Here is a 24,829-nt window from a genome sequence, read left to right on the forward strand (position 1 = left end):
TTAACACCATCGCTGGCCAAGACCCAGCTGACCCAGCTCTGCTTGAGTGGCCCTTCTTCATCCCCATGGGCCGCAAGATTGCTGTAACCGAGATGGTCTCCCAGGAGAGGGTAGTTGTGCTAACTGCTCTCGCGTGCCTCGAATTTGCGGGGTGTGCTGACCAAACAGCAGCAGCACTTTCGTAGGATGCCAAGGGAGCACATTGCTCTCCTAGCAGCGTGTGCACCTGATGTGGGGGATTTAATTTCACAGAATCACAGGGCTGGAAGGGACCTCAGGAGGTCATCTAGTCCAGCCACCTGCTTCAAGCAGGATCAACCCCCACTAAGTCATCCCAGCCAGGACCTTGTCCAGCTGGGACTTAAAAGCCTCAAGGGATGGAATTTCCACCACCTCTCTAGGCAACGCATCCCAATGCTTCACCACCTGCCTGGTGAAGTAGTTTTTCCTAATATCTAACCTACACCTTTCCCTCTTCAACTTCTGACCATTACTCCTTGTTCTGCCATCTGACACCACTGAGAACAGAATAGAGAGGAACAACCACTTCTCTAGATCTGCTGGAAATGCTCCTCCTAATGCACCCTAGTATGCCGTTAGCCTTCTTGGCTACAAGGGCACAGTGTTTACTCACAATTTGACATGAACCAACTCCAACAGGCAATGTGGAAAACCTCAGCTGTAATTTTGCTTTTCCCAGGGTTGTTTTTTAAAGCTAGGGCTCTGAAAGCTGGAATCATTTCACAAGACTCTGCAGTACTCTCACCCCGCGGTGGCCAATATGCTCCCCATGCACCACGTGTGGCAAACATGACACCGGGGGTTGACAATTCTGCCTGTGGAGCCCCATGTGGCTCTTGGAGTCTTTAAATGTGGCTCCTCCTAGAGCCGCACACAGGAGTGCCGTCCACCCACGCCAGGCACGTGCCCACCGCTTGAGGGGAGAAGTGTGTGGCAGTGGCGGTGGCAGCAGCCCTGGCCTCTCTGGCAGCCCCAGCAGCTCTGGCTGCCCTGGTTGTTGTGACGGCCCCAGCGGCTGCACTGGCCCCAGCCACTCCAGGAAGCCCAGTGGCTCTGGCAGCTCTGGTGAGTCACTGGCACTGGTTTCAAATGGAGGACTGGGAGTGCCTGGTTCTGGGGGAGGGCATTTATTTAGTGGGGGGCTGTGGTGAATATGGACGGCTGGCACTGCATGATTCATTGTGTACAGCCAAGCACTAAGGTACAACCACATTTGTTCCAATCCTTCAGACAGAAGCAAACACCTTCAAGACCTTTACCAGTCATTCTTAAAACTACACTACCTGCCTGAGGCAGTGAGGAAACAGATTGACAGAGCCAGGCGGGTACCCAGAAGCCACCTGCTACAAGCCAGGCCCAACAAGGAAAACCAGAGAACACCACTGACCATCACATACAGCCCCCAGCTAAAGCCTCTCCAGCGCATCATCCGCCATCTACAACCCATCCTGGACAACGATCCCTCACTCTCACAGACCCCGGGAGGCAGCCTGTCCTCACCTACAGACAGCCTGTCAGCCTTAAACAAATCCTCACCAGCAACAACAGACCTCACCACAGTAACTCCAAACCAGGAACCAATCCCTGCAGCAAACCTCGCTGCCAACTCTGCTGATGCAGCTACACCAGCGACATCATCACAGGCCCTAACATCAACCACACCATCAGGGGCTCATTCACCTGCACATCTACTAATGTGATATGTGCCATCATGTGCCAGCAATGCCCCTCTGCCCTATATATTGGCCAGACTGGGCAGTTTGTATGGAATAGAATAAAAGGACATAAATCAGACATCAGGAACAGTAACATATAGAAACGTGCAGGAGAACATTTCAATGTCCCTGGACACTCAGTAACAGATTTAAAAGTAGCCATCCTGCAACAAAAAAACTTCAAAAATCGAATGGAGAGAGGAATCTCTGAGCTGCAATTTATTTGCAAATTTGACACCATCAATAAAGGACTGAACAGAGACTGGGAGTGGCTGGTCAGCTGCAAAAGCAGCTTCTCCTCTCTTGGTGTTCACAACTCCACATCAGCTGCTAGAAGTGGACCACATCCTCCCTGAGTGAATTGATCTCGTTAACTCTGGCCTTCCTCTGGATTGGTACTCCCTTCTTTTCATGTGCCTGTATATTCATACCTGCATCTGGATTTTGCATTCCATGCATCTGATGAAGTGATGAGTTTCCATTCCATGCATCTGATGAAGTGGGTCTTTGCCCACAAAAACTTATGCTCCAAAAAATTTGTTGGTCTATAAGGTGCCACAGGACTTCTGGTTGTTTTTACAGGACTTCTGGTTGTTTTTGCGGATACAGACTAACATGGTTACCCCTCTGACACTAACAAGTGTGGCAATCTTTGAATTTTTATTGGCCACCACTGCACTAACCCTTCTGTGTCCCACAGCTGCAGAGGTGTTAACTGCCGCCTTCACCTGTTCTGGTCTCTTGCAACATGTATTAACTGCTTATGCTTCATGATCACCCATCCCACCCTGCACATAGCTGTGGCACTCTGAAGTAGTTGTCCAGATCTGAGAGAGAGCTTGGTGTAGCTTGAAAGCTTCTCTCTTTCACCAACAGAAGCTAGTCCAATAACAGATTTTATCTTACCCACCTTGTCTCTCTCATATATAGGATCATCACAGCTGTAACATGGCAAACAGTATTTTAATTCGTCACATTCAGAAATTTCAAGTTGCCTTTGTAAGCAGAGACTTTGTCTGCTTGCAGCCTGCTCTTAGAATCTAAATTGTCCAGGGCGGGGACTATCTGCAATGCCTTGTCCGTTCAGGCACTGATCCCCATTGAGGCATTAATGTAATCGAAATAATAAATAATAACATAGGGAAAGATTTGGGTGTGAAAAACAGGAACTGAGGGAGGCCTCTGTGCACTATTTGTGTACAGGGATCAAAAAGTTCACAAACGTTTGCTACAGTTTGGGGAGAAAAAAGCAACCAGAATTTGCACTGCATCTTACTGCAGACATAATTCTCCGGGTCAGTTCTTCCTGCTGCCTTCAGCTCCTGCAAAAATGCTCATTTCCGAAGCAGCACACATGACATTTTCCTATATGGTTTTGCAAGACACTGCGTCAAATGCTTTATTAAAGCCCATCAACTGCATTCTGCTCATCCACTGAATCTGTAATTTGCTTGCAAAGGGGTCAACCATATCCGGCATGGTTTGTTCATTTATAAATCTGTGCTGTGTACTGCTTCGGCTTCTAAAGCTCTCTTGAGGGTTCTGATTGTTCTTTCACTAATTTGCTGCATTACTTTTAACTGGCAGTGAAGCTAATTATAGCAAGCAGGAATTGTCAGGATTGACCTGCTTTGCATGTTTGAAAACCGGGGGCACATTTTCAGGACTTCCATATTTAGTTCTCCATGACGTTAGGACAAAAATAAACAGTAATCCCCTGATGAAGAACTAATTCCATTCAAACAGGACAATCTGGATGCTGATTTGTGTACATTCATTTACTCCATATACTCAGGTTAGGCTTGCTCTACAGTAGAAAACTTTACTGGTGTGAAAGGATGGAGGTGGAGAACTTTGAACAATTTTTTACTGATATGCCAATCTAATGCCTCGTGCTTTGCTGCTTTAATCCTTTCTAGTGTAGATAAACCTATTAGATCTACACAAGCTCTTCATTATCTCCTACTCCTCGAAACCTTTACTTTTTCTCATCAGAGACAGATCTGGAAAAGCCAGATTTTTAATTTCAAATAAACACAAAAACTTGATATACAAATGTTATTTAAAATTAAAAATAAGCACAACTAGTTTTTCTTGGCCCTTTTTGGGTGCCTGGTACAGCCCCAGCTGGCCAGCTGCATGAGGCATGGGCCAGCCACCAGAGCTGTCCATGCCAACTGCCTGTCTGCCCAAGCCCTGTACTGCCAGAGCTGCCCACCTGAGCTGACTGAGCCCGACGCTGCTGGGCCTTGCCGCCCACCAGCCACCGGGGCCAGCCACCCACCCACCCACCCGCCAGCTGCCTGAGCCCCACGAGCCGGGGGCCAGCCGCCCGAGCTGCCCACCTGAGTCCTGCACTGCTGGGGCCAGCTGGTCACCTGCCAGCCACCCAACCCACCCGTCTCAGCCCCAGCTGCCAGGGGCAGCCACCCACCCACCAGCCTGAGCCACCCGAGCCCCATGCTGCCAGGACCAGCTGCCCAAGCCCCACAAGCTGCCCGCCCAAGTCCCTCCCCTCCCCGAAAGCCAGGCTCCACCAGCCCACTGCTCTGACCCCATCCCCCCCAGCCAGGCACCCCCAGCCCCCATCTAACCCCATCTTCCTCCTCCCCCCAATCCACACTCACTCATGTTTGCCGGAGGCAGCTAGCTCCACAAGGGCCTTTGCTGGCTGCCTGCTTTTTATAGCAGCTGCACCAGGTCACCCAGGTAAAATGGCAGGGACTGAAAGCTGGAAGCAAAGGCTGTCTCTTTCTTGGGGTGGGGGAATGACAGGTGGCTGGGTCACCTCACACCCCCTGGAATTTCTTCACACCCCCCAGTTTGGGAAACCGTGGTCTAGAATACCACCCATTGTGATCTACCAGGCGATCTTCCTTGTTACCAGTGCAACTGTTGCTGGGGGAAGGCCCACCCGTCCAAATGACTGCACCAATGGATCAAGCCTATTGGTCTGAAGGCCATTAGAAAAACACAAAGGCTGTTTCGATTTCACTATGGCATCCTGTCGCGCTTGATGGCAAGCACGCACCTTCTTGGCTAACGCAACAGAGCAGAAAACATATGGGGCCCTTGGTTTTCAAGACTCTCATTAGATTCGGCTCAGCACAGCCTCTCCCTTTATTTTGCTTAAGCAGCAAAATGGTAAACGGTACTAAAAACGGTAATTTGCTCTGTGCTGCTGATTTCCCCCGATCCCAGCCCATTAGTGACTGATGAGCATCTGCTGAGGTGGATTGTTTTTCCACCAGCAGATTGGGCCTGGATTGAGCAGGACTCACCTTTCCTCGCAACCCACCTTGTTTGTTTTTTTCTTTTATGGCCATCACATGCTGTCGTTTTGGCTGCTGCGCCGTTGTTGACTATGCCCGGCTCCTTATTGATAGAGATGTGCCCGGTACTTGAGCGTTCTTAGTTGGAAGGGGAAAGAAGCAGCAAAATCTTATTGACTCATTAACCTCACTGTGACCAGACTGGGTTAGGCATTTCACCCTTCACACTGGTTCTCAAACAGGGAACTATTATGGTGAAGCTGTTGCACTCGGTCTGTGGAGGTATTAGCCGCATCACCAGCACTACCCAGTCAGTTGGGAAAGAGCCAAAGGAGATGAGTTGCCTTGCTTGTTGCTGAATGTGAAGTTATGAGCAGGAGCCTTGATATGGAGATACGACCATGCAGTGGGCACCTGGCAGCTGGTGGGATCAGCCAGCCTTTTACCTCTGTCTTCATGGCTCAAATCCAGCGCTGGTGGCAACTGAGAACTGGCACCATCTGTTTGGTGGCCCCGGGTGAGGAGAGTTGGGGAAGTCTAGTTTGCTGCTGATCTGGCAGCATTTGCCTCCCATTGGCCTCCTTCGCCCACTTGTTCACTTTTCAAGCCCCTCCAGGCTGGTTTGGAAGGCACATCCCATGAACATCTGCAGAGCCGCCTTCAGATCCCGCCCTGTGCTGGGATGCCTTCAAAAGCCTCGACTCAGCCAGGCTGCTGCTGCTGTGCTAAGACTGTGCCATGTCCCACAATAACATCTCCCTGTGCTGCCCTCAGGGGCATCTCTTATTTCTTGACTAAGTCGGTCGCTCGCAATCTTTCCAGCCTCCTGGACACCTTTCAGGAGTCTTGCTTGTCCACAAAGATCACCTCGCTTAACAACGACTTGCTTACAAAATGAGACATCAGCACACAAAAGTGTCACGGGTCCCTGTTACTGAAAAAGAGCCACTCGCGCATTTTTACTGTATAATAAAGCATTTGGGATATAAATATTGTACCATAAACTCTTTCATAGCCAGTAACCCCAGTCCCAGGGCTGCTGGATATTCAAATATGCTGCTTAATAGCACAACCCCACCAGCAGCTCCAGCCCTGGAAACCAGCCAGGGGAACTCCTCCAGTAGCCCCAGGGCCAGGGAGCAGAGCTCCACCAGGGCCAGGAGAACCCTGGAAGCAGGCAGGGGATGGAACTTCTCTGGCAGCTCCAGGCCCAGCGACCTGGCTGGGCTGGGGAACCCTGGCAGCCCGGGGGCTGAGAACTGGCAGCTCCAGGCCCAGGGACCTGGGGGCAGCCGAAGCTGGGGATTGAGCCAACAGGGAATGGTGCCAGTTATTTGAGCGTTCCAGCTGGATGAATACTGGACAGGGATGGAGACTCCACCACCTCCCTGGGGAGACCATTCCAATGCTTCACCACCCTTCTAGGGAAAAAGTTTTTCCTAATGTTCAACCTGGACCTTCCCAACCGCAACTTGAGACCATCGTTCCATGTTCTGCCATCCGTGACCACTGTGAACAACCTCTCTCCAGCCTCTTTGCAACCTCCTTTAAGTAAGATGAAGGCTGTTATCAAGTCCCCCCTCAGTCTTCTCGTCTGCAGACTAAACAGTCCCAATTCCCTCAACCTTTCTTCATAGGTCGTATGCTCCAGCCCCCTAATTATTTTAGTTGCCCTCCACTGGACCCTCTCCAGTGTATCCACACCCTTCCTATAACTGGGGACCCAGAACTGGACACAGTACTCCAGATGCGGCCTCACCAAAGCTGAATAAAGAGGAACAATCACTTCTCTGGGTCTACTGGCAACGCTCCTCTTGATGTGACCTAATATTCCGTTAGCTTTCTTGGCTACAATGGCACACTGCTGACTCATGTCCAGCTTCTCGTCCACTACAACTCCCAGGTCCTTTTCTGCAGAACTACTACCGAGCCAGTCGGACCCCAGCTTGTAACAATGCTTGGGATTCTTCCAGCCCAAGTAAAGGACTCTGCACTTGTCCTTGTTGAACCTCATCAGATTTCTTGCAGCCCAGTCTTCCAATTTACTGTGCTCACAGTTCAGTGTAGAATGCACAGAGACCATCAACGGTCGTCCTACGTGCTGAAATGTACAATATGAGAATGTGAACATGGAACAGTCACCTGTACAAGCGCTGATGTGCGTTGACGTTGCTGGTGCTTTTTAGGTAGCCTGTTGTAAAAGTAGACAAAACTGTAGCCAAACTAATATATGGAGATACACATCTCATAGAGCTGGAAGGGACCTCAGGAGGGCATTGAGTCCAGTCCCCTGCCCTCTCAGCAGGACCAAGACCACCCCCACCTTTTTTTTTTTAAACCTATTTGCCCCAGGTCCCTAAATGGCCCCTCTAGGCCTGAACTCCCAATCCTGGGTTTAGCAGGCCAGTGCTCAAACCACAGAGCAGAAGCCCTCTGTGTCAGCCCCCTCTGCCTGGTGGAGAAGAATCATCTTAGGTTCTGAGCCCCTAGTGGCATGGAGGCTCTTTTTTTTGTTTGTGTTTGTCCAGCTCCTGGCACACTGCGCTGCTGGTCTGTGGCTCTGCGGCATCACAAGAACACAAAACATCTCAGCCCAATCAAAATGAAAAAGCAGTCCAGTAGCACTTTAAAGACTAACAAACCAATTTAGTAGGTGATGAGGTTTCGTGGGACAGACCCACTTCTTCAGACCAGAGCCAGACCAGAACAGACTCAATATTTAAGGCAAAGAGAACCAAAAACAGTAAGCAAGGAGGACAAATCAGAAAAAAAATTGATGAAGGTGAGCAAATCAGAGAGCAGAGGGGTAGAAGGTGGAGGGGGAAGGTCAAGAATTAGATTAAGCCAAGTATGCAAACGAGCCCCTATAGTGACTCAGAAAATTCCCATCCTGGTTCAAACCATGTGTTAATGCGCCGAATTTGAATACAGAAGACAGTTCGGCTGCCTGCCTCTCAAGAGTGGTGTGAAGTTTTTTCTTCAGTAACACGCAAACTCTTAAATCACTAACATAATCTAGCACAGCTCCTTCTCTGATACTGCTCAGCCCAGTGTGGGACTTGTGTCTGTAACCCATGATAAGTGGCTCCAGGAGAGAGGCAAGACCATCTGGTCTCTGGAGACAGAGCTGGTGGTGCTGCTGCATTGCACCGGCCAGGCACGCAGGGAGGTCTGCGTTGATCCGCTCTGGGGAGAAGTAGATGGCTGTTTCCTTTCTCTGGCACTGAGCAGCCTCGCTGAAAGAGCCTGGCCTGGCAGCGAATGGCCTGGGTCCCGGAGTTCGGATCTGAAACTTTCCAGTACTCAAAAGAGTGTTTGGACCTGAGGCTTTGGTCCCGAGAGAAGAGCTAGTCACTGAATCTGAGTACAGCCGGGGCTTGGGATTTCCAGTCTCCCTCCAGTCTGCAGGGGAAGGCTGAAGCCAGGGGCTCAGCTCCATCTCTGATTCCGAAGGGGACACGAATACCAAGACTGAATAAAGGTGCTTGGGACTTGGAACAGCATGATCGGCAGGGCGGCCGTGTGGTTACTAGAGAGAGCTGGTGGGGGCTCATGCAGTGACGAGCCTGGCTGGCTTTCCTGGCAGACACATGGACCTGAGTGAGCTCCGCGGGTGAGATGGGATGGGGCTGTGAGCAGCACCAGGAGTGGCAGGGGAGCCCTGGGAGTGTGTGTGGTGGGGCAACAGGGCAGATCCAGGCTCAGTGCCACTTGCCTGGTGGTCTCAGGCCTCCACCCCGGACTCGTCCCGCGTCCTTCAGCTTCACACCAGCACGTCAGCCCCTCCAGCGGTGGAGGTCACCGCACCTTCACGCCAGGAATGGCTGGCCTATAACCCTACAGCCAAGTGCAGCATCATGCGTGCGGCAGCCTTAGCAGGGGGCTGCTGCCACAGCCTGCGAAAAGCACCGACACGCTCGCTGTGTGAGCCCTGCTGCCCTGAGCTCCAGGCACAGCACTGACCCTCACACAGCCGCCGAGCAGCGGCACCGGTGCGGCGCAGAGATTGAATTGCCAGACTCTGCCGCTGCCCAGGCTGCGTGAGCCAAGGCTGTGCAGGCTGCGGGGATGAGCTCCCTGTCCTTCAGATGCTCCAGCAGTGGCTGCCGCACTGTGCTGTAACTCAGGAAGGAGCTGGGCCTTTCTGAGGCGCCAGTCCTGCTTGGCACTTGCAATAGGAGCTAAAGGGACTGACACACACACACGGGTCTGAGGCCTTTTCCATTGAGGCAGGAGGTGCGCAGGTTGAGCTGCCTTGGATGTGCGTGTGCCAGCATGCGATGGCGTGTTCGTGTGTGCGTGCGCGCGTGTGCATTTACATGAGTGCGTGCAAGAGAGTGAGTGAATGCCAGCCCGCTCTGCCACCAACTTGCTTGGTGACCTTCGGAACACATACGGCCAAATTTCCAAATGCGGGGCTCAGCGGGGCCTGATTCTCCGGGGGTGCTGAGCACCCGTGGCTGCCTGGGGTCTTGGTGAGGGTGCGGCGGTGCAGAGAGAGCCAGTCGTTTCAGCAGGAGCCCGGGGTGCAGCCGCTGAGGGGACAGGGCAGAGGCTCTCACCCTTTCCATGCAGCTGGCTGGGCCATGGCTGGGCTGTTGGGCTCTGCTGGCAGAGGGGGGGGATCGGGAAGGATGTCTCCCTCACCCAAAGTATTCCTCGTGTGAGTCCAGCTTCCTTCCCAGTCTGCTTGCCAGGGCCCAGCCTGTCTGTCTAACCCCCCCCACCCCCCGCCCAGCCATCAGCACCTCCTTCATCCTACCCATCACAGAAAGCAGATCTGTTTGTTTGGTGGCGCGTGCGGAGTGCTGGCCCCTGAGCGCCAGCTGGGAGACGACCAGGCTGCTCGTCTGCTCCGTGTGCCAAGCTCCCTTCTCAGCCGGCTGGGAATCGCCAGGTGCACTCCAGCCCTGGCACCACCCGGCTGTGCTGTCGGCCTCTTTGCAGCTGGGTGTGCAGATCAGCAGAGTCCTCTGCTTCCTGGCCTCGCCGCTCCCCAGAAGCAGGGCTCGTGTGGCCGGCTGGAACCAGGTGAAGACTTATATCCTGCACCTAGGCAGTGGGAAGGGACTGGAGAAAACCCTTAGCTTCCTCTGTGGGGCTTCGAGGAGCCTAGTGCAACACCCCAGCAAAGAACCAGAGTTTGGTAAGTGGTGATGGGCTGCTCTCTTGCATTGATAGAGGAGCTGCAGGGGGGGAGCCTGGGGGTGCAAGAGGTGGTGTGGGGTCTGGGTTGGGGGAGTGACCTGGGGTAGAGAACTGAGGCACAGGAGGGGGTGCAGGGTTTGGGCTGTGACGTAGGACAGGGAGTTGGGGTGCAGGGTCGGGGGGGGGCAGGGCAGAGGTTTGAGCTATGCAGGGTAGGGGCAGGAGTGAGGAGGCGGAGGGCTGGCGGGAGGGCAGGTGCCAGAGGCAGGCTCTGGTTGGGAGATGCTTCCTTGGGAGACTCCCAGCCAGCAGCCCCAACCGGTTCCCCACCTTCCATGTCCGGCTGGCCCCTCGGAAAAGCCGGGTGTGGGGCCACATGCGTCTGTGAGCCCAGAAGCCAGCCCATGGGCCCTGCAAGATTGATCTGGAGCAGGGGGCAGCACGTAAAATCCCCCCCTCGGCTCGCAGCTGTTCACCGACAAACACGGCCCTGCAGCCGGCCTTCCTGCAAGGCGTGGGGAGGCAAACCGGGCGGGGAGGGTGCCCGAGGCTCCCGCTGAGCCCGTGGGCCAGATCCTGCAGCCTGGCAGGCCAGCTTTGACCTGGGAGCCATATTTTGCAGCTCTAGTGTTATGTGCAAGTAGGTCACACCTAGAGCCCCCATCCAAGCACAGCATGTGTCAGTGTTGGGTGACACACGCACACACGCACACACACACACATATATATTCCCCCTCCCCAGGCAGTGCCCGTGACTGCACCCAAGAGCTTATAATGTGTTGTTCTGTTCTGTGTTTAAACTGCAGGTAGCATGAGAGGGGCCTGGCCCTAGAGGCAGGAATACATATGATCAATGATAATATTAAGGGAGAATTGGTATCTTGGGGCTCTTTGTTTCATTCTTGGGGATGCTCATGTAGTACCCAGAGGCACTGAGACCTCGTCTGGGGTGAGTAAAGTCTCTGCTCGACAGCTAGGGCTGAGCACCAGCTGGCCTTTAGCTCACGTGGTAGAGGGTAGGGCTTTTGACCCTATGCTTGCAGGTCCTATCCCTGGTGCTAGCAACCCAGGTCTGTTGGCGTTACATCCCCATAAAAGGGTTTCATTGACTATCCATCCTGCATGTGCCTGGGATCTTTCCTCCTCAGGTCTCATCTCTGTTAATAAAAATGCCCTCCTCTGAAAAGCGCTGTCTGCACTGAGCTGGGAGTTTACCATCTGTAACATACAAACACCCAGTTTGGGGTGGCCATGTGGATTGCTTAGCTTCCTACAGATTTAACAGTCACGTTCAATAACACAGCATAACCTGCTTATTCCATGCTTTGTTATTGTGCCCATTGAGCACAGGGGGAAACCGAGGCACTGATAGATTGAGTGACCTACTTGAGGTCATCTGATGAGCCTGTAGCAAGCTGGGGTCTGAATCTTAGGAGCCTTGTTTTAAACCCCTGCTGCCTCCTTGAGGCTGCTGCAAGAGCAAGACCCGGCTGCATGGGTGGTATCTGGGGTGTGGGAGCCAGAAATGCAGCATAGCTCCGGAGGCTGTTTGGGAAGGAGCCTGCGGAGGTGCCGAGCAGTCTGGAGCGCTGCAGAGGCTTCTGCTGACCCTGTTCAGGAAGGGGTTGCAGAGGCCAGTGGTTTCCATTCCCTGTGGGGTTTGTGCTCCTGCTGACTGCTGGGTCCTCTCCCGCTTCACTTGTCACACTTACTGGCAGTTGTCAGTTCCCAGCCAGCCAGAGATGCTGCTGTGCACCATGGGTCTTCCTCGGCTGAACTGCCTTGGAGAACAACCCTGCCCCTTTCCCGGGCTGGTCAGGGTCACCTCGCAGCCATTAGCAGTGACAGCCCCATGGCAGCTTGTTGAGGCCTTCCATACAGTGCCACCGCCACACTGACACCCAGCGCCTGCTGGGGATGCTGACAGGCAGGCGAGAGCCCCGTCAGACACAGCCCAGCAGCTTACTGGCACCTCTCAGGAGGGTTCTGCCTACTTGAGGGACTGGTGGCAACTGGGAGATGGGCCCTCCTGGGTTCTTCCTCCTGTGTGAGCTTGAGGAAGACACTCACTCACCCTGTGCCTCACTGTCCCCATCTGTGAAAGGGGCACGGCTCCCCGACCAGGGTGTGGGGGTGGGGGTTGCAGGGCTGTGATGCCTGACTGTTTACAAAGGGCTTTGGCTGGAGGCAGCTGGTGACTGGATTTCCATGGCAACTTCACAGTAAAAACTGTCTCGGCCCAGTCTACCAGGGGTGTTGGTATGGTGCACAGGAGTCCTGCGGCCCGAGCTGGCTGGGACGAAATCTCCTGGCTCCAGGCCCAGGCCTGTTCCTTGCACACACAACAGCATAGGGTCTTACAGCACTGTAGGGAGCTCGCAAAGTGATGGGCCTGGGCGAGATGGCTACAAAGGGACGGGGATCCTGATGGGGGGCGAGCTGCAGGTGCCGACGTCTGGAGCCCTGCACGTCATGGGCTGGGTGGCGCTCAGGGAGGGGTGGGACTGGCAAGGTGACAGAGGGCTGGCTGGCCTTGCCCTGCCACATTCCCCCAATGCCCCACACCTCACCCGCCACCCCCTGGCACATTGCCCAGGGCCTGGCAAAGTCTGTCGCCAGCCCTGCAAGGGGCTGCTTTGTTGTGGCTGCTGGACATGTACCGATGGGTTGAGGGGTGGGGGGGGGGCGTTTTCTCTGGCACCCTGACAGGCAGAGGCTAAGGTCACAGCACAGCCTGTCGCTGCGCCCTACCTGCACCTTTAACGTGCTGGTGCATGCAAAGAATTCAGTGGCAGCAAAGAGGGCATGATTTGGGCTGTACTTCCGGCAGGAGTGCTGCAGTCTGAGCGCATGGGGCCGATGGGCACTGCCGGCTCCTGGGAGGGCTTTGAGCCAGTCCTGTTGAGGTGGGACGAACTAGCGTGCAAGGAACCGTGAGCTCACAGCAGGCTATGTACATCCACCCCCGCTTGCTGGGGCTCATTGTTATGCAGACAAAGCCCCTAAGTAATCATGGAGGGGGACAGGGAGCAGGTTCGCAGAAGTGTTGGTGGTGCCCAGCATGGGCTGATCCTGCGCCCTTCCCCCCCCCAACTCTCCCACCCCATCTAAGGCTCTGCCAGGGAGCTGGGGAGAGGAGAGGGGCAGGCTCTGGGAGGGGGTTTGGCTGCAGGCGGGTGAGGGATGGGACTGTGGAGGAGCCGGCGTGCAGGGTCTGGGTGCTGGGGCAGAGGGTGGGACTCCTGGGTGCATGCTCTGCAGGGAAGCTGGGGCAGGACTGTGGTGCTGCAGGGAGCGGCTGCAGGCTCTGGAGGGGTGGGGTGCACACTAGGGCATGGGGGCATGGGTAGGCCGTACCACACTTACAACGACTCCTGGGGGGGTTAGGGTGCTGCAGCTCACCTGCCGCCCTCAGCACTTCCCTGGCCCCCTGCTGCCCCCGGGTGATTTACAGCGCAAAGCAGGAGGCACCCGCCACCGCCACCAGAAGCGCAGCAGGGTTAGAGCAGCTTCTGCCTGCAGGTGTGGCCCTGCGGCCGGTGTGTGGCCATGCGCTGCTCTGGCTGCAGGGGCAGCGCACGGTATGGAGACACCACCTTCCTCTCCCTCGGCCTCAGGGACACACCCCCTGCAGCTGCGGGGAGCGAGCAGCCAGGAGCAGCTCAAACCTTGCTGCGCTGTTGGTGGTGGCGTCAGGGTAAATCACAGTGGGGGCAGCCAGTGGGATGCAGGAGGCACCGGGTGGGGAGGTTTGGTGGAGCTTGGCCCTAGCCCAGGACCATCGCTGGTGCTGGGACACCAAGGGCCCCTAGAACTCGCTGCCTATGACGGCCGATGGGAGGTTATTAGCTCTCGTTATGCCGCATTTCTGGGGGACGAGCAGGCATGGGTTGGGCAGCAGTTCCAAATGAATGAATGATTTGGGGTGCCTAGCGCCCCCACCCCGCCTCCTCCCACACACACACGCACCCCCCGATCAGAACATTGAGTTGGAGACAGAAATGAGAACCCAGGCCAGGAGTCATGGCTCCTCTGTGACCCCTCTGGTGGTCAGCTGGGGGAAGAGGACCCAGGAGTCCTGACACCCAGGCTGTGCCTCACTTTGGCAGACTCTGTGTCCCGCTGGTAGGGGAGTAATGAAGCAGGCTTGCTTTGGGGAAGCTTTCCAGAGAACTTCTGAGCTTTCAGGCTTAGGAGGAACTGGGTATGGACATCACCCCAGAAACACTTCCTGGGTGACTACCAGAGCAGAGAGTCAGGCTGGGGCTGGCGCATAACTGGCAACGTTACTGTGTCTTTCAGGAAACCCCTAACTAACCATGTTGGGGATGGGCTCCAAGAAAAACCCAGAGTCCGTGGTGGCTCTGGAGCCCGTCAGCACCACGATGCCAGGGGGCTCCATGGAGACTGTCACCAACACCACGAGCCTGGCCGATGGCAATAAGGACTTATTCACCAAGCTGAGGGCCAAGTTCATGAATGAGCTCAACAAGATTCCCCGTGAGTAACTGCTGAGTGGTCCCTCCCCCAGCACCCCTTTGTGAAAACAGCCCAGGCAGTGCTTGCTAGAGGAGGGCCCCAGCATCAGCCTAGGGCAGCTAGAGCCCAGCAGGGCAGGCCTTGGAGATTGAAACCCATGAACCAGTCAGGGGCAGGGAGTTCCCTTGGAGTGTCGGGGACAGGGAGGAGGTAAGTGGGGGGGGGGTTCCCATGGAGTGTCGGGGACAGGGAGGAGGTAAGTGGAGGGTTCCCATGGAGCGGCGGGGACAGGGAGGAGGTAAGTGGGGGGTTCTCATGGAGTGTCGGGGACAGGGAGGAGGTAAGTGGGGGGTTCCTATGGAGTGGCGGGGACAGGGAGGAGGTAAGTGGGGGGGTTTCATGGAGTGTCAGGGACAGGGAGGAGGTAAGTGGGCGGGGTTCCATGGAGTGTCAGGGACAGGGAGGAGGTAAGTGGGGGGCGTTCCCATGGAGTGTCGGGGACAGGGAGGAGGTAAGTGGGGGGTTCCCATGGAGTGTCAGGGACAGGGAGGTGGTAAGTGGGGGGCGGGGTTCCATGGAGTGTCAGGGACAGGGAGGAGGTAAGTGGGGGGGAGGGTTCCCATGGAGTGTCGGGGACAGGGAGAAGGTAAGTGTGGGGTTCCCATGGAGTGTCAGGGACAGGGAGGAGGTAAGTGGGGGGCGTACCATGGAGTGTCTGGGAGGGGTTGTAATAGGATGGGGTTTCTGGGCACATCTTAAAAGATCAATCCAGGGTATCTTTGCTTAAAAAAATCCACTTACAGCCCCGGGCTGGGATTTCCCTCTCACTAAGGCAAATCCAACCAGCCACCCACAGCACCTCTTCCAGCCCCACTGGCCAGCCAGAAGCTACACAAGCAAACCCACACACTTCCCAGCTGCTCTACCAGCCCAGAGTAACAACCCCAGCTCAGGTGCGTGGTTCTTAAAACCTATTTCACCCATACCACACAGATTCTCCCAGGCCCCAAAGGGTCCAGCCGCAGTCCCCGGTCAAGATATACTTGGATCGTACCCAAATCACCATGAAAATGCCAATTCCTTTAGAATCTGAAATCTAAAGGTCTGTTAACAACAAGAGAAAGAACAGGGTTAGAAAGAAAAATTGTTCAAGCGATACTTTACGTGCGTCAATTACAGCTGTGACGCAGGCCAGCGGTGGTCTCTGGTGATTTTCGAAAGTCTCTAAAATTACACCCCATAAAGGGTGCAATTCCAGGGTCACATTGTCTTAGTTACTGGAGAATTGGAGAGCTGACCAGCTGGAACATGGATTCTTGGAATAGGAACAAGGAATAAAGACCAAGATGGAGACTTTAGGCCCATTTTATAGTTTCTCCTGTGGAAGGAAAAAGCCCTTTCTGCTTCCCATCAGGCACTGGAGAGTCTGAATCCCTGACTCCGGTAGGCCGTTGTGACACTCGGCCATTGGCTGTTGAGCTTTTGTTTACAGTCCATTACCCTGGCTGGGGCTGAGATCACACCTCCTCTTGTGAATCTTAGTCCTAAAACAGCCTTAATACAACTACAGAGCTAAACTCTATGACTTTGCATACAAACATGGCACAGATGTATAAGTAGCATACGTAGACTCAGGGCATCATCAGCTTTCATTAGCCAACCCCCCGCCCCCCGGCACTATATTTGGTGACAAGATGTACAGGGGAGATATATATGGCTTCCGTATCCAATATCAAATCTGGTCACATCACAGGGATGTAAGTGGCGAGTTACCAGGGAGTGTCTGGCAATGGGGTAAGGGGGGGGCGTTACCAGGGCATGATGGGGGTAGCAAGGGGGAGTGCCAAGCAGTGACAGGGGGCAGGTAAATGGGGATTTACCACAGAGTGCCGAGGGGTATTAACGTAGTATCTGTGCTTGGGGCAAGAGGTAAGGTTACCCCCTGGCTGGCAGTTGAGCTCCCGGAATGGTTATATTGGGGATTTGCTGGGAGCCAGTAAATAATTTAATCTGCCAGGTGTTTTACATGGGCTAAAGATTTGCACAATCATCACAAGACACTGGGACAGCTAATGTTAAAAGTGTTTGTGTCCAGCTAAAGCTGCTGCAGCGTCCCACTCTCCTCGTGCGAGTAAGAACCCACCCTCCATCCATCTTCCCTGTGCGTTCCCTCTCTGGCTACGATAAGGGGCTGCTGGGATGGGGAAGGCTGCAGAGGTGGTTGTAGCTGGGCGGTGGGATTGGAGGTGGTAAGCTAGGCCAATTGGGAGGAGGCTGTTGCAGGGTAATTTCACATCACATAGTGTGTTCTCACAGGCCAAATGACAGTGTTCCTCCTCGCTTCTGCCCTGCAAAGCACAGCGGATGTGTGCGCCCCAGCAGTGAGAAATACCCAGGGGCGCTGCGGAAGCTTTGCTCTCCTGCACTGTGTGGGCGCTGGGCCCTGCGGGGTGGGGTGGGGAGTGGCACCAGGGTGATGGTGTGGCCGGCATTGTTTTGTGTACAGTCCCTCCCTGGGCCCTGATTGCCATTGCGGTGGTAGCCGGCCTGCTCATCCTCACCTGCTGCTTCTGCATCTGCAAAAAATGCTGCTGCAAGAAGAAGAAAAACAAGAAGGAGAAGGGCAAGGGAATGAAGAATGCCATGAACATGAAGGACATGAAATCAGGGAACCAGGTAAAACACCCCTGGGAAAAGGCAGACCTGGGTCCCTATGTTAGGAAGCACCTGCTTGTGATTTGTACTGAGGGAAAAAGAAAGCCCTGTATCGCTAAGGCCAGGGCTGTAATCCTGGGCTCAGACCCAGGCAGTAAAAGTTCCCAGCTCAGCTGGGGCCAAGAGCAGGATTTGAACGCTACTGCTACGAACTAGCTGCCCTAGCATGGGTTTCCTTCCCACGAGGCACTGGAGAGGGCTTAACCAACGTGAGGAGTTAGCAGGAGGCTCTGGGCGGAAAATAGCTATTTTGCTAAGCAGACATAGGGTCTTCCCCTCTGCAGCATGGCTGGCTGGTAGAGGGGAGAGGCTGCTTTACTCGTTGTTAACCTGCCATGTGCAACCAGGGTTTGAGATGGAGGGTGTCCTGTGCAGCAGAACAACTTCATTGAACCTACAAATGTATGAATGATGCCAGCTAAAAAACCCGCCAGCTGGGCCTTGCTCTACCTTACCTACAATTATACATCCAGGCTGGCTTTTTCACAGAGGTGTCTCTTTGCACAAGTATTAATATCGACTGTCCCATATTAATATTCCTGTTTCCCCCAAATCTAGAGGACGCATAGGAGATGGTCAAGGGAAAACAGGAAGTTACAGAGAGTTCTCCACTCTTCCTATACATAAGCTCGATAAGCAGAGTTCACTCCTCTGTTGTCAAGGAATGGAAATGCTCCTGCTGTTCTTTATCATTCGACGTAACAATTAAGTTCCCCACAGGATCCTTGTCTGCTTTTAAAGCCGGGAGGATCAGGCTGGTAAAAACCAGCAGATTCCTTTCTCTGATCTGCCATTCATAAATTTCAGCTGGTTCCATGATTTCTTCCTCCCTATTCCCTCCTCACTTTTAGTCATTCTCACATTTTAAGGATCAGCCAGTCCCTGAGAGGCTGAGATGAAAGGCATCCTTAAAAGGCAGCATTCAGGCTCAGTGATCACCCAGCAATGGGATCAAACGCGGCAAACCACTCGAGTATACAAACTGGTGCTCAAAACGAGGGTGCTTCATGGGATTTGGGCCAGAAAGCCAGAGCAAGCAGCATTTCTTGGGGTATTTTAGTGCTTCAGATAACAATCACAGCTGCTAAATGGAAGAGCTGTGTGAGTAAGTCATGGAACTGAACAGTTCCAGTGAGAACATGGATTCTAAACATGCAAGAGCTGAGGGTCAGGTTTAGTTCTAGGACTTGGCATATGTTTAAGAACAGGATCCTAATTTTTCTCCAACCCACTGCCTGGGTCCTTCCTGGAGACCATTTCTGGCTAGAAGAAGAGGAGCGCTAGCATCTTAGTTGGTCTATGGCACCCCATAAACAAGGCCCCAGGTGTTAGTGGGACATCTGCTGACAGAGCTGTAGCAAAATCTATCTCCACCCCAATGCCTTTTTGTACTTTTGCTCCTGAAAAAGTGCCCAATGAGTTTTCATGGGTGTCTTTGCAGGCAGAATCTCAGCCCCAGCTGCCCATGACCACGTTTCCCTTTTCTTTGCACTTGGGGACGTGGTGAGGGACGTTCTGGGCCCAAACCGGTAGGCCCTGCCCATGCCTCCCTCTCCGCCAAGTCCTAATTCTATGCCAAGTCCTAGCACTAACCCTCTCTTCAGCTGTGCCAGCAGCCATGCCCCCGGCAAGTCAGGAATTGCCTGCAATTGCCCACTAGCAGGGCTGACAGGCCAACTTCTGGCAGCTGGTGGAAACCAGGCCCAACAGGATGGGCTGATCCCATTCAGACGGTAAGTCGGCGGGTGCAGAGATATGGGAGAGCAGATATGATCCCAAAGCCCCAGCTATGGCCTCCTCTGAAGCACTTGCCTCTCAGAGCTCAGCTAGAGCTTTGCAATCAACTAGCCATTCCCCTTGTAGTTGGCATCTCGGAGCTATGCCGTTGTCCTTGCTGGTGGGACTCAGCCCCCTGGCAGCAGAGCCCTGTAGCAATCCAGCAGGTCAGATGTACGGAGCCATGGGAAAGGTTCCAACCTCACCCCCAGTTTCAGCCAAGTTCTTCGGTGGCTCTCACCCTGACAAGTGGGGCAGCAGGGTGGGACCTGCGCCCTGTATAGCCCACGCTGCTGGCGTCTTTGGGATGAATTAGGCCATTTGCAGGAGGCATTTTAATGAAGAGCGGCCTGGGACTTGCTCCTCTGCAAATGGAGGGTCTTACCAACACCTGATCGCTGGTGACCAACTGTCTCAGTGAGCTGCCGCTCCAAGTGCTGTGCATTTACCCTGCCCTGCTATCAGGGCATTCCCCAAGCCACATTCCCCAAGCCCCGCTGTGATTGCCAGCCCCATGTCTCTGAGAAGACACTTGTAGGGGCAGCATGGCAGGTGCTCAGTAGAGAATGGTGCAAGAAGCCTGCCCCATCATGCCAGTTTGTGCCCAGTGCATCACCTGCTAGTACCCTTTGGCATCTCTGCTGTCCCCCAGTACCTGGTAGGGAACTGAGGATAATATGTTGCATCTGGGGGTGGAGGGACAGACCTGCTTATAGCTCCAAAAGGGATCGTTTCTCCTGGAGTTTCCTCTTGGCCAAAGCTGTTTCCCACCCCATACCCCACCAGCACACCAGAGCCTTAGGGGTACAGCCTAGCTCCAGAGCACCAAAGGTGCAGTGTGCGGCGGGATGGTCCTGCCACCTGGTGGGAGGCATCTAGATAGAGGCAACATCTCGGGGCTGAGGCATGTACAAAGGAGAAGTTGCTATTCCCAGGCTGTGACCTCAGTAAGAGCACAACTCCTCAGAGCAGTTCGTAGCTGGGCTGGGGATCCCCAAAGAGCTGGATAAGCAGCTGCCTATTGCAGTTTTTGCAGCAAGGACTGTCACTCTCGTGTGGGTCTTTATAGTCACAATAGACGCTGTAAAAGAAGTCTTCAATTGAAACTTTTAAGGGCGGGATCCATAGTCTATGCAGACTGAAGGATGCCTACTACTACTATGGCAGTTATCAGCGCCACTGAGCAGAAAGCACTGGGCTGCTCTGAAAAGATAGACCTTACTCACCTGAGCAACAGGAGCGTCTCTGCTCAGGGCAGCACCAGTAGCTGGGCTTGTAGCTGTAAGCCAGAGGAGACACGGCCATGCACACTTAGCCAACAGGTCACAGGGACTTCATTTTCTCCCTCTTTCCTCATCAATGTCCCTGTGCCCCTCCTTGTCTGGCCCTTTCAGACACTGGTTGTACAGTGGGGAATTGTATTGTCCCAGGAAATGTATTGTCTTTGGTGGGAATATCATATCCTCTCTCTTCTCTCCTTTGTGCTTTTGGGTTCCAGAGAAACACTGGACTGCAGTGGCTTTCCTGGGCACTTTTCCATGAAAGGGAAAGATGAAATTGGCTTTTCCCAGGGACAAAGAGGGCAAAGTACACGAATGGGCCAGCTCCTTTCAGTGGTTGGCTGAGTCGAAATACAAAAATCAAAGCTGGCCCAGACAAAATTTGCCAAATTTCGCTGCTTGAAAGTGAAGCCCACTCCTGCATACAGGCTCAGCCGGTGCCTTTCAGAGGGTGGAGTCTGTTGTTTCTCAGGTGCATGGGCTGTTGTTGATTATCTATGTGGTGGCTGTCTCTATAATGTCCTTCTCTTCCTTCTCTGTGCTCTCCTTGTCCTTCTTCTGTGTTGTTCTGTCTTCATGTTTTCTGACTAACCTGGATGGCAACTCATGGTAGGTGGCAAAGTGAACGTCGCTTCTCTTTCAGCCGAGCAAAAGCGGGGAAAGGGGAGTTGTCCGATGCGCCCGTTAGCTCTAAATCTTCTGCAAGGGCAGGTCAAATGCATGTTGGAGCGTTCTGCAGGAGACCGGGCAGCTGGGGCTCCCAGGCCTCCACGGCCGTGGTGGGAAACTGTGCCTAGTCGCACTTCGGCGACACGTTGCGTCCGAGGAGATGATCGGGGAGGCAAGAGGGGAAAGGCCCAGCTGAGCTGTGGCTGTGACCCCCTGCCTCGTTCATGTCTAGCAGCTCATTGCCACATCACTCCGAGACCCTGCCTGGCTCCAGCATATTGATATGTAGCAGCTAAACATGAGAGGAGGCATGGCCCCACAGTCTGGGCACTAGCCTGGGATCCAGTTTCCTGCTCCACCACAGGTCTTGGGCAAGTCACTGAACCTTGTCTTTGGGAGATTGTCTACGACCACTAGGCCTAAATCCCCCTGGAGGTAGGTGGGTGCCTGTAGCCGGGGGAAAGTAACGAATTTCTTACAGGTACTGTCCTGTTGCAACCCAGGTCCCTGCCAGCCCTTTAAATAGCTTCCTGCTGGCTTTGGCTGCAGATCAGCCAGAGCTGCGCATTGGGGCGCACCACTGGAAAGAGTTAGGGCCCTTACTCAAATCCTTTACTGCAAAGGCCATATCCCCATTTCCCTCCCTGGGCCATCTGAATGGAGGTCATGGCCCCCACCCATCACAGGTCGCTCCTGTAGTTCTTGGAGTTACTGGCCCAGTAGCCACTCTGCCTGTGTACTCTTGACTGGAAGTATTTTTGTTTGCAGCGTCTGTAGGTCCGCACTTACCCCTATGCCTTCTCATGCTCCCATATGAGGGCATGTAGGAGAATCAGCCCTGTGCCCCTCCAGCTCCTGCTAAACCACCCGCAGCTAGAGAGAGACTTCAGTAGTGGCTGCTACCTTGCCGTTTTCTGTTGTCATTTTATTTTCATAGTACAATTTCATAACTTTTGAAGAGGGAGTTTCTTCTTCTCCCATTTTCTCTTCTCAGACCTTCTCAACCAGGAGTTTCTCTGGCAGCTTGAGCCCAAGACCCTAGGATTCAAGTCAGAAATGTTTTTGCCTTCCATGGTGTGTGTGATGTTGTTAAGCCAAATGCCAGTCCTGGCCGACACCTTGGCATCAGCCAGGATCTGACAAACCCATCACTGGAAGCTAGGCCAATTCACGCCCATGTTAGCATTGTTCAGAGTAGACATTAAGATGTATAAGAATGTGATTAAACTTCATGAAAAACTGTGTATACTCCTGCAACTAAAGGACCCATCAATGGAGAAGGAAGCCTTGTGTAATGCCAGTGGAGAACACGAATGGGAGAGTGACAATTTCTGGGCACGGAAAGCAAACAGTCACTGCTTGTGAGATCAAAGCCTTTGTTAAGCACATTCCTTCCCCTGCCCGCCAACCTCCATGAAGATGGGACCTCCCTGGGCGCTGTTGTTGTTCACTTGGCTTCTCTTAGAAGAAGCAGTAAATAGGGACACAAGTTCCAATTGTTCATCTCTCGGCTGTTTGGATTCTAACAGTGCAGAAAGCTGAATATGTAGGTGGAGATCCCCAGAATTATCCTGGGCCGCCCTGAAAGACTTTAGGGAAACTGGCAGAACACTTCATCTCTGCTGCCTTTTGACATCATAGACCATGAGTCATCTGTACATGTATTTTTACCTGATTTAACCGGTGAGCAAGGAGCCCATATGCCCAGTTGAAGATCCTAGAAGCCATGGTACCAAGCCCACCACCAACCAGTGAATGAACCCATCGGTACCAGAACTGGACTCTTCCAAATAGAAGGACTCCTTGAAGAGGAAGGACTCTTTGAAGAAGCTTTAGCACCTGCTACCATCTCCTTTCACCCAGGCCTCTGCAGAGCAAGGGGATCTGTCACTGGTACTCTTGTACCCGGAGCAGTTACCCCCAGCATCACCGGTGCCTCTCAGGTTCCATGTTCATGAGGAATCATCAGGGGTTGGAAGAAGCAAATCTCCTCTGCTGAGGTATTGGGAGGCCTTTACCACCAGCACCTGCCAGAACTGTCACAGCCTCATAGAAACACTCGCCCACCAGTACCATCACAATTGCCAGGTCAGTCCCTAGGACCTGTCCAAGCCTGGTGCTGTCTCCATTAGCTCCACCACCCGGTATGTGCGAAGATGCTGTCTTTGATTCAAAGGTCTCCATTCCAGACTTCTCTACTGACCCATTTCTCCCTTCCTCCCTCGACGCGTTCCCTAGGGGTAGAACCCCAGGAGCCAGTCAATGCATGGCCCGTCTGCGCCCGCAGGGACCTGCTTCTTTCCCTTATGCCTCTCCCCAAAGGGCTTCATGTGGTCTCTTCCCATGAATTGTGTCAATGCGGTGCCATCACCCAAGAGGATCCATCAGGACTCTTGGCCAACAACCTCCTCAGGAGCCTCCTTGTTCACAAGTAAGCCCTCTTTGAAAACTGAGGAGACACCATCATCCTCTTCCTCCCCTGATGAGGGAGCTCTGCCCCCTCCACTGTCCTACCTGGAGGATTCAAGGCCATTGAGGACCCAGTGAAGTCCACAGTGGGAGCTTTACAGATCCCTCTGGAGGAAGTCGAGGATCAGCAGCTCTCAGAGGACATTCTGCAAGCCTCTCCTCGGGGAAGGGTACCCTCTCAGCCTGTGCCGTATGGCTGACTCCAGCCGCCATCCTGTAAGAGGAAGGATAAAAAATACTATGTCCCAGCCAAAAGTTTGGAGCACCTGCTGTCCTATCCCACCCTTCACTCTGGTTGTCGATGCTGCTGCTGATAGAGGTGGGCAGCATTGCTGCAAATCAGCACCAACCGATATGAACAACTTGAATGTCTGGACTTCCTAGGCCATATCAGCTACTGAAAAGTCTCCTTTCCATTCTGAGTCACCAACTCCCAGGCCCCAATGGTGACCGATGACTTCACAAAGTGTTCTAAACTTTCACATTGGACTGATCTGGTGCCGCAGGACAAGAGAGAGCGTTTCCAGCTCCTGGCAATCATGGGGATGCAGAAGAGTCAGGCAGTTTTGAAGACTGTGCTGCAAGCTTCCCTTGATGTGGCAGCTACATAGCCATGCCCTGTATCACCTGGCTCTGGCCAGGCAGGTGCAAAACACCGTGGAAGACCAGTTCTTCAAAGGGCCTCGACTCTTCAGTGGTGCCATGCACTTAAGGCAACATTGTGATCATACACGTGTCATCTACAAAGAAGAACCAGCAAGCCTCAGACAGCACAGTGCTCATGTCCTTGGGCTGCCTAGAAAGAGGCCCAAGCTGCATAAGAGAGGCCCATTTTCCATTGTCACCTCTCATCCAAGCAACCATTTTGGCCCATTGGCCAAGGCCCAAAAGCGCCCCACACTGGCTACGCCTATCATAGGGAACTGGAAGGGACCTTCAGAGCTCATCGAGTCCAGGCCCCTGAACGCACAGCAGGACCTACCACCATCCCTGACAGAATTTTTTTTTTAAACTTATTTGCCCCCGATCCTTAAATGGCCTCCTCAAGGATTGAGCTCACAACCCTGGGTTTGGGGGACCAATGCTCAAGCCACGCATTTTATTTCCTGCAGTGCAGAAGCCTGCTGTACCCTGGGAGCTCAGTTGAGTGTGTCATGTGTGGCGAGAGCTTCCTTTCGAAGCCCCGGGACCATGATCATTCTGCTATCTGCCCACCAAGACTTTGTTCCTCACAGCCAGCTGAATTAGGGGCCATCACACATAGGGGTCTGTCCTGACCATTACC

General features: G+C 53.6%; 1 protein-coding gene across 5 annotated transcripts in view; it reads left to right on the plus strand.

Moving 5' to 3' along the window:
- SYT2 (synaptotagmin 2) overlaps positions 1–24,829 on the plus strand; it is a 182,347-nt gene that overhangs the window by 144,231 nt on the left and 13,287 nt on the right. For 4 of the 5 annotated variants that reach the window (XM_074977593.1, XM_074977594.1, XM_074977595.1 and 1 more), the window contains 2 exons: positions 14,459–14,656; positions 17,142–17,311. In XM_074977593.1, coding sequence (XP_074833694.1) covers positions 14,476–14,656; positions 17,142–17,311 — 351 coding nt within the window. In that variant the 5' untranslated portion in view covers positions 14,459–14,475. Of the gene's footprint in view, positions 1–10,039; positions 10,155–14,458; positions 14,657–17,141; positions 17,312–24,829 lie in introns of those variants that run through there. The other variant, XM_074977597.1, reaches the window with a different exon arrangement.

The sequence above is a fragment of the Carettochelys insculpta genome, chromosome 26 (assembly GCF_033958435.1).
Source record: "Carettochelys insculpta isolate YL-2023 chromosome 26, ASM3395843v1, whole genome shotgun sequence".
In the NCBI taxonomy this organism is placed as follows: Eukaryota; Metazoa; Chordata; order Testudines; family Carettochelyidae; genus Carettochelys; species Carettochelys insculpta.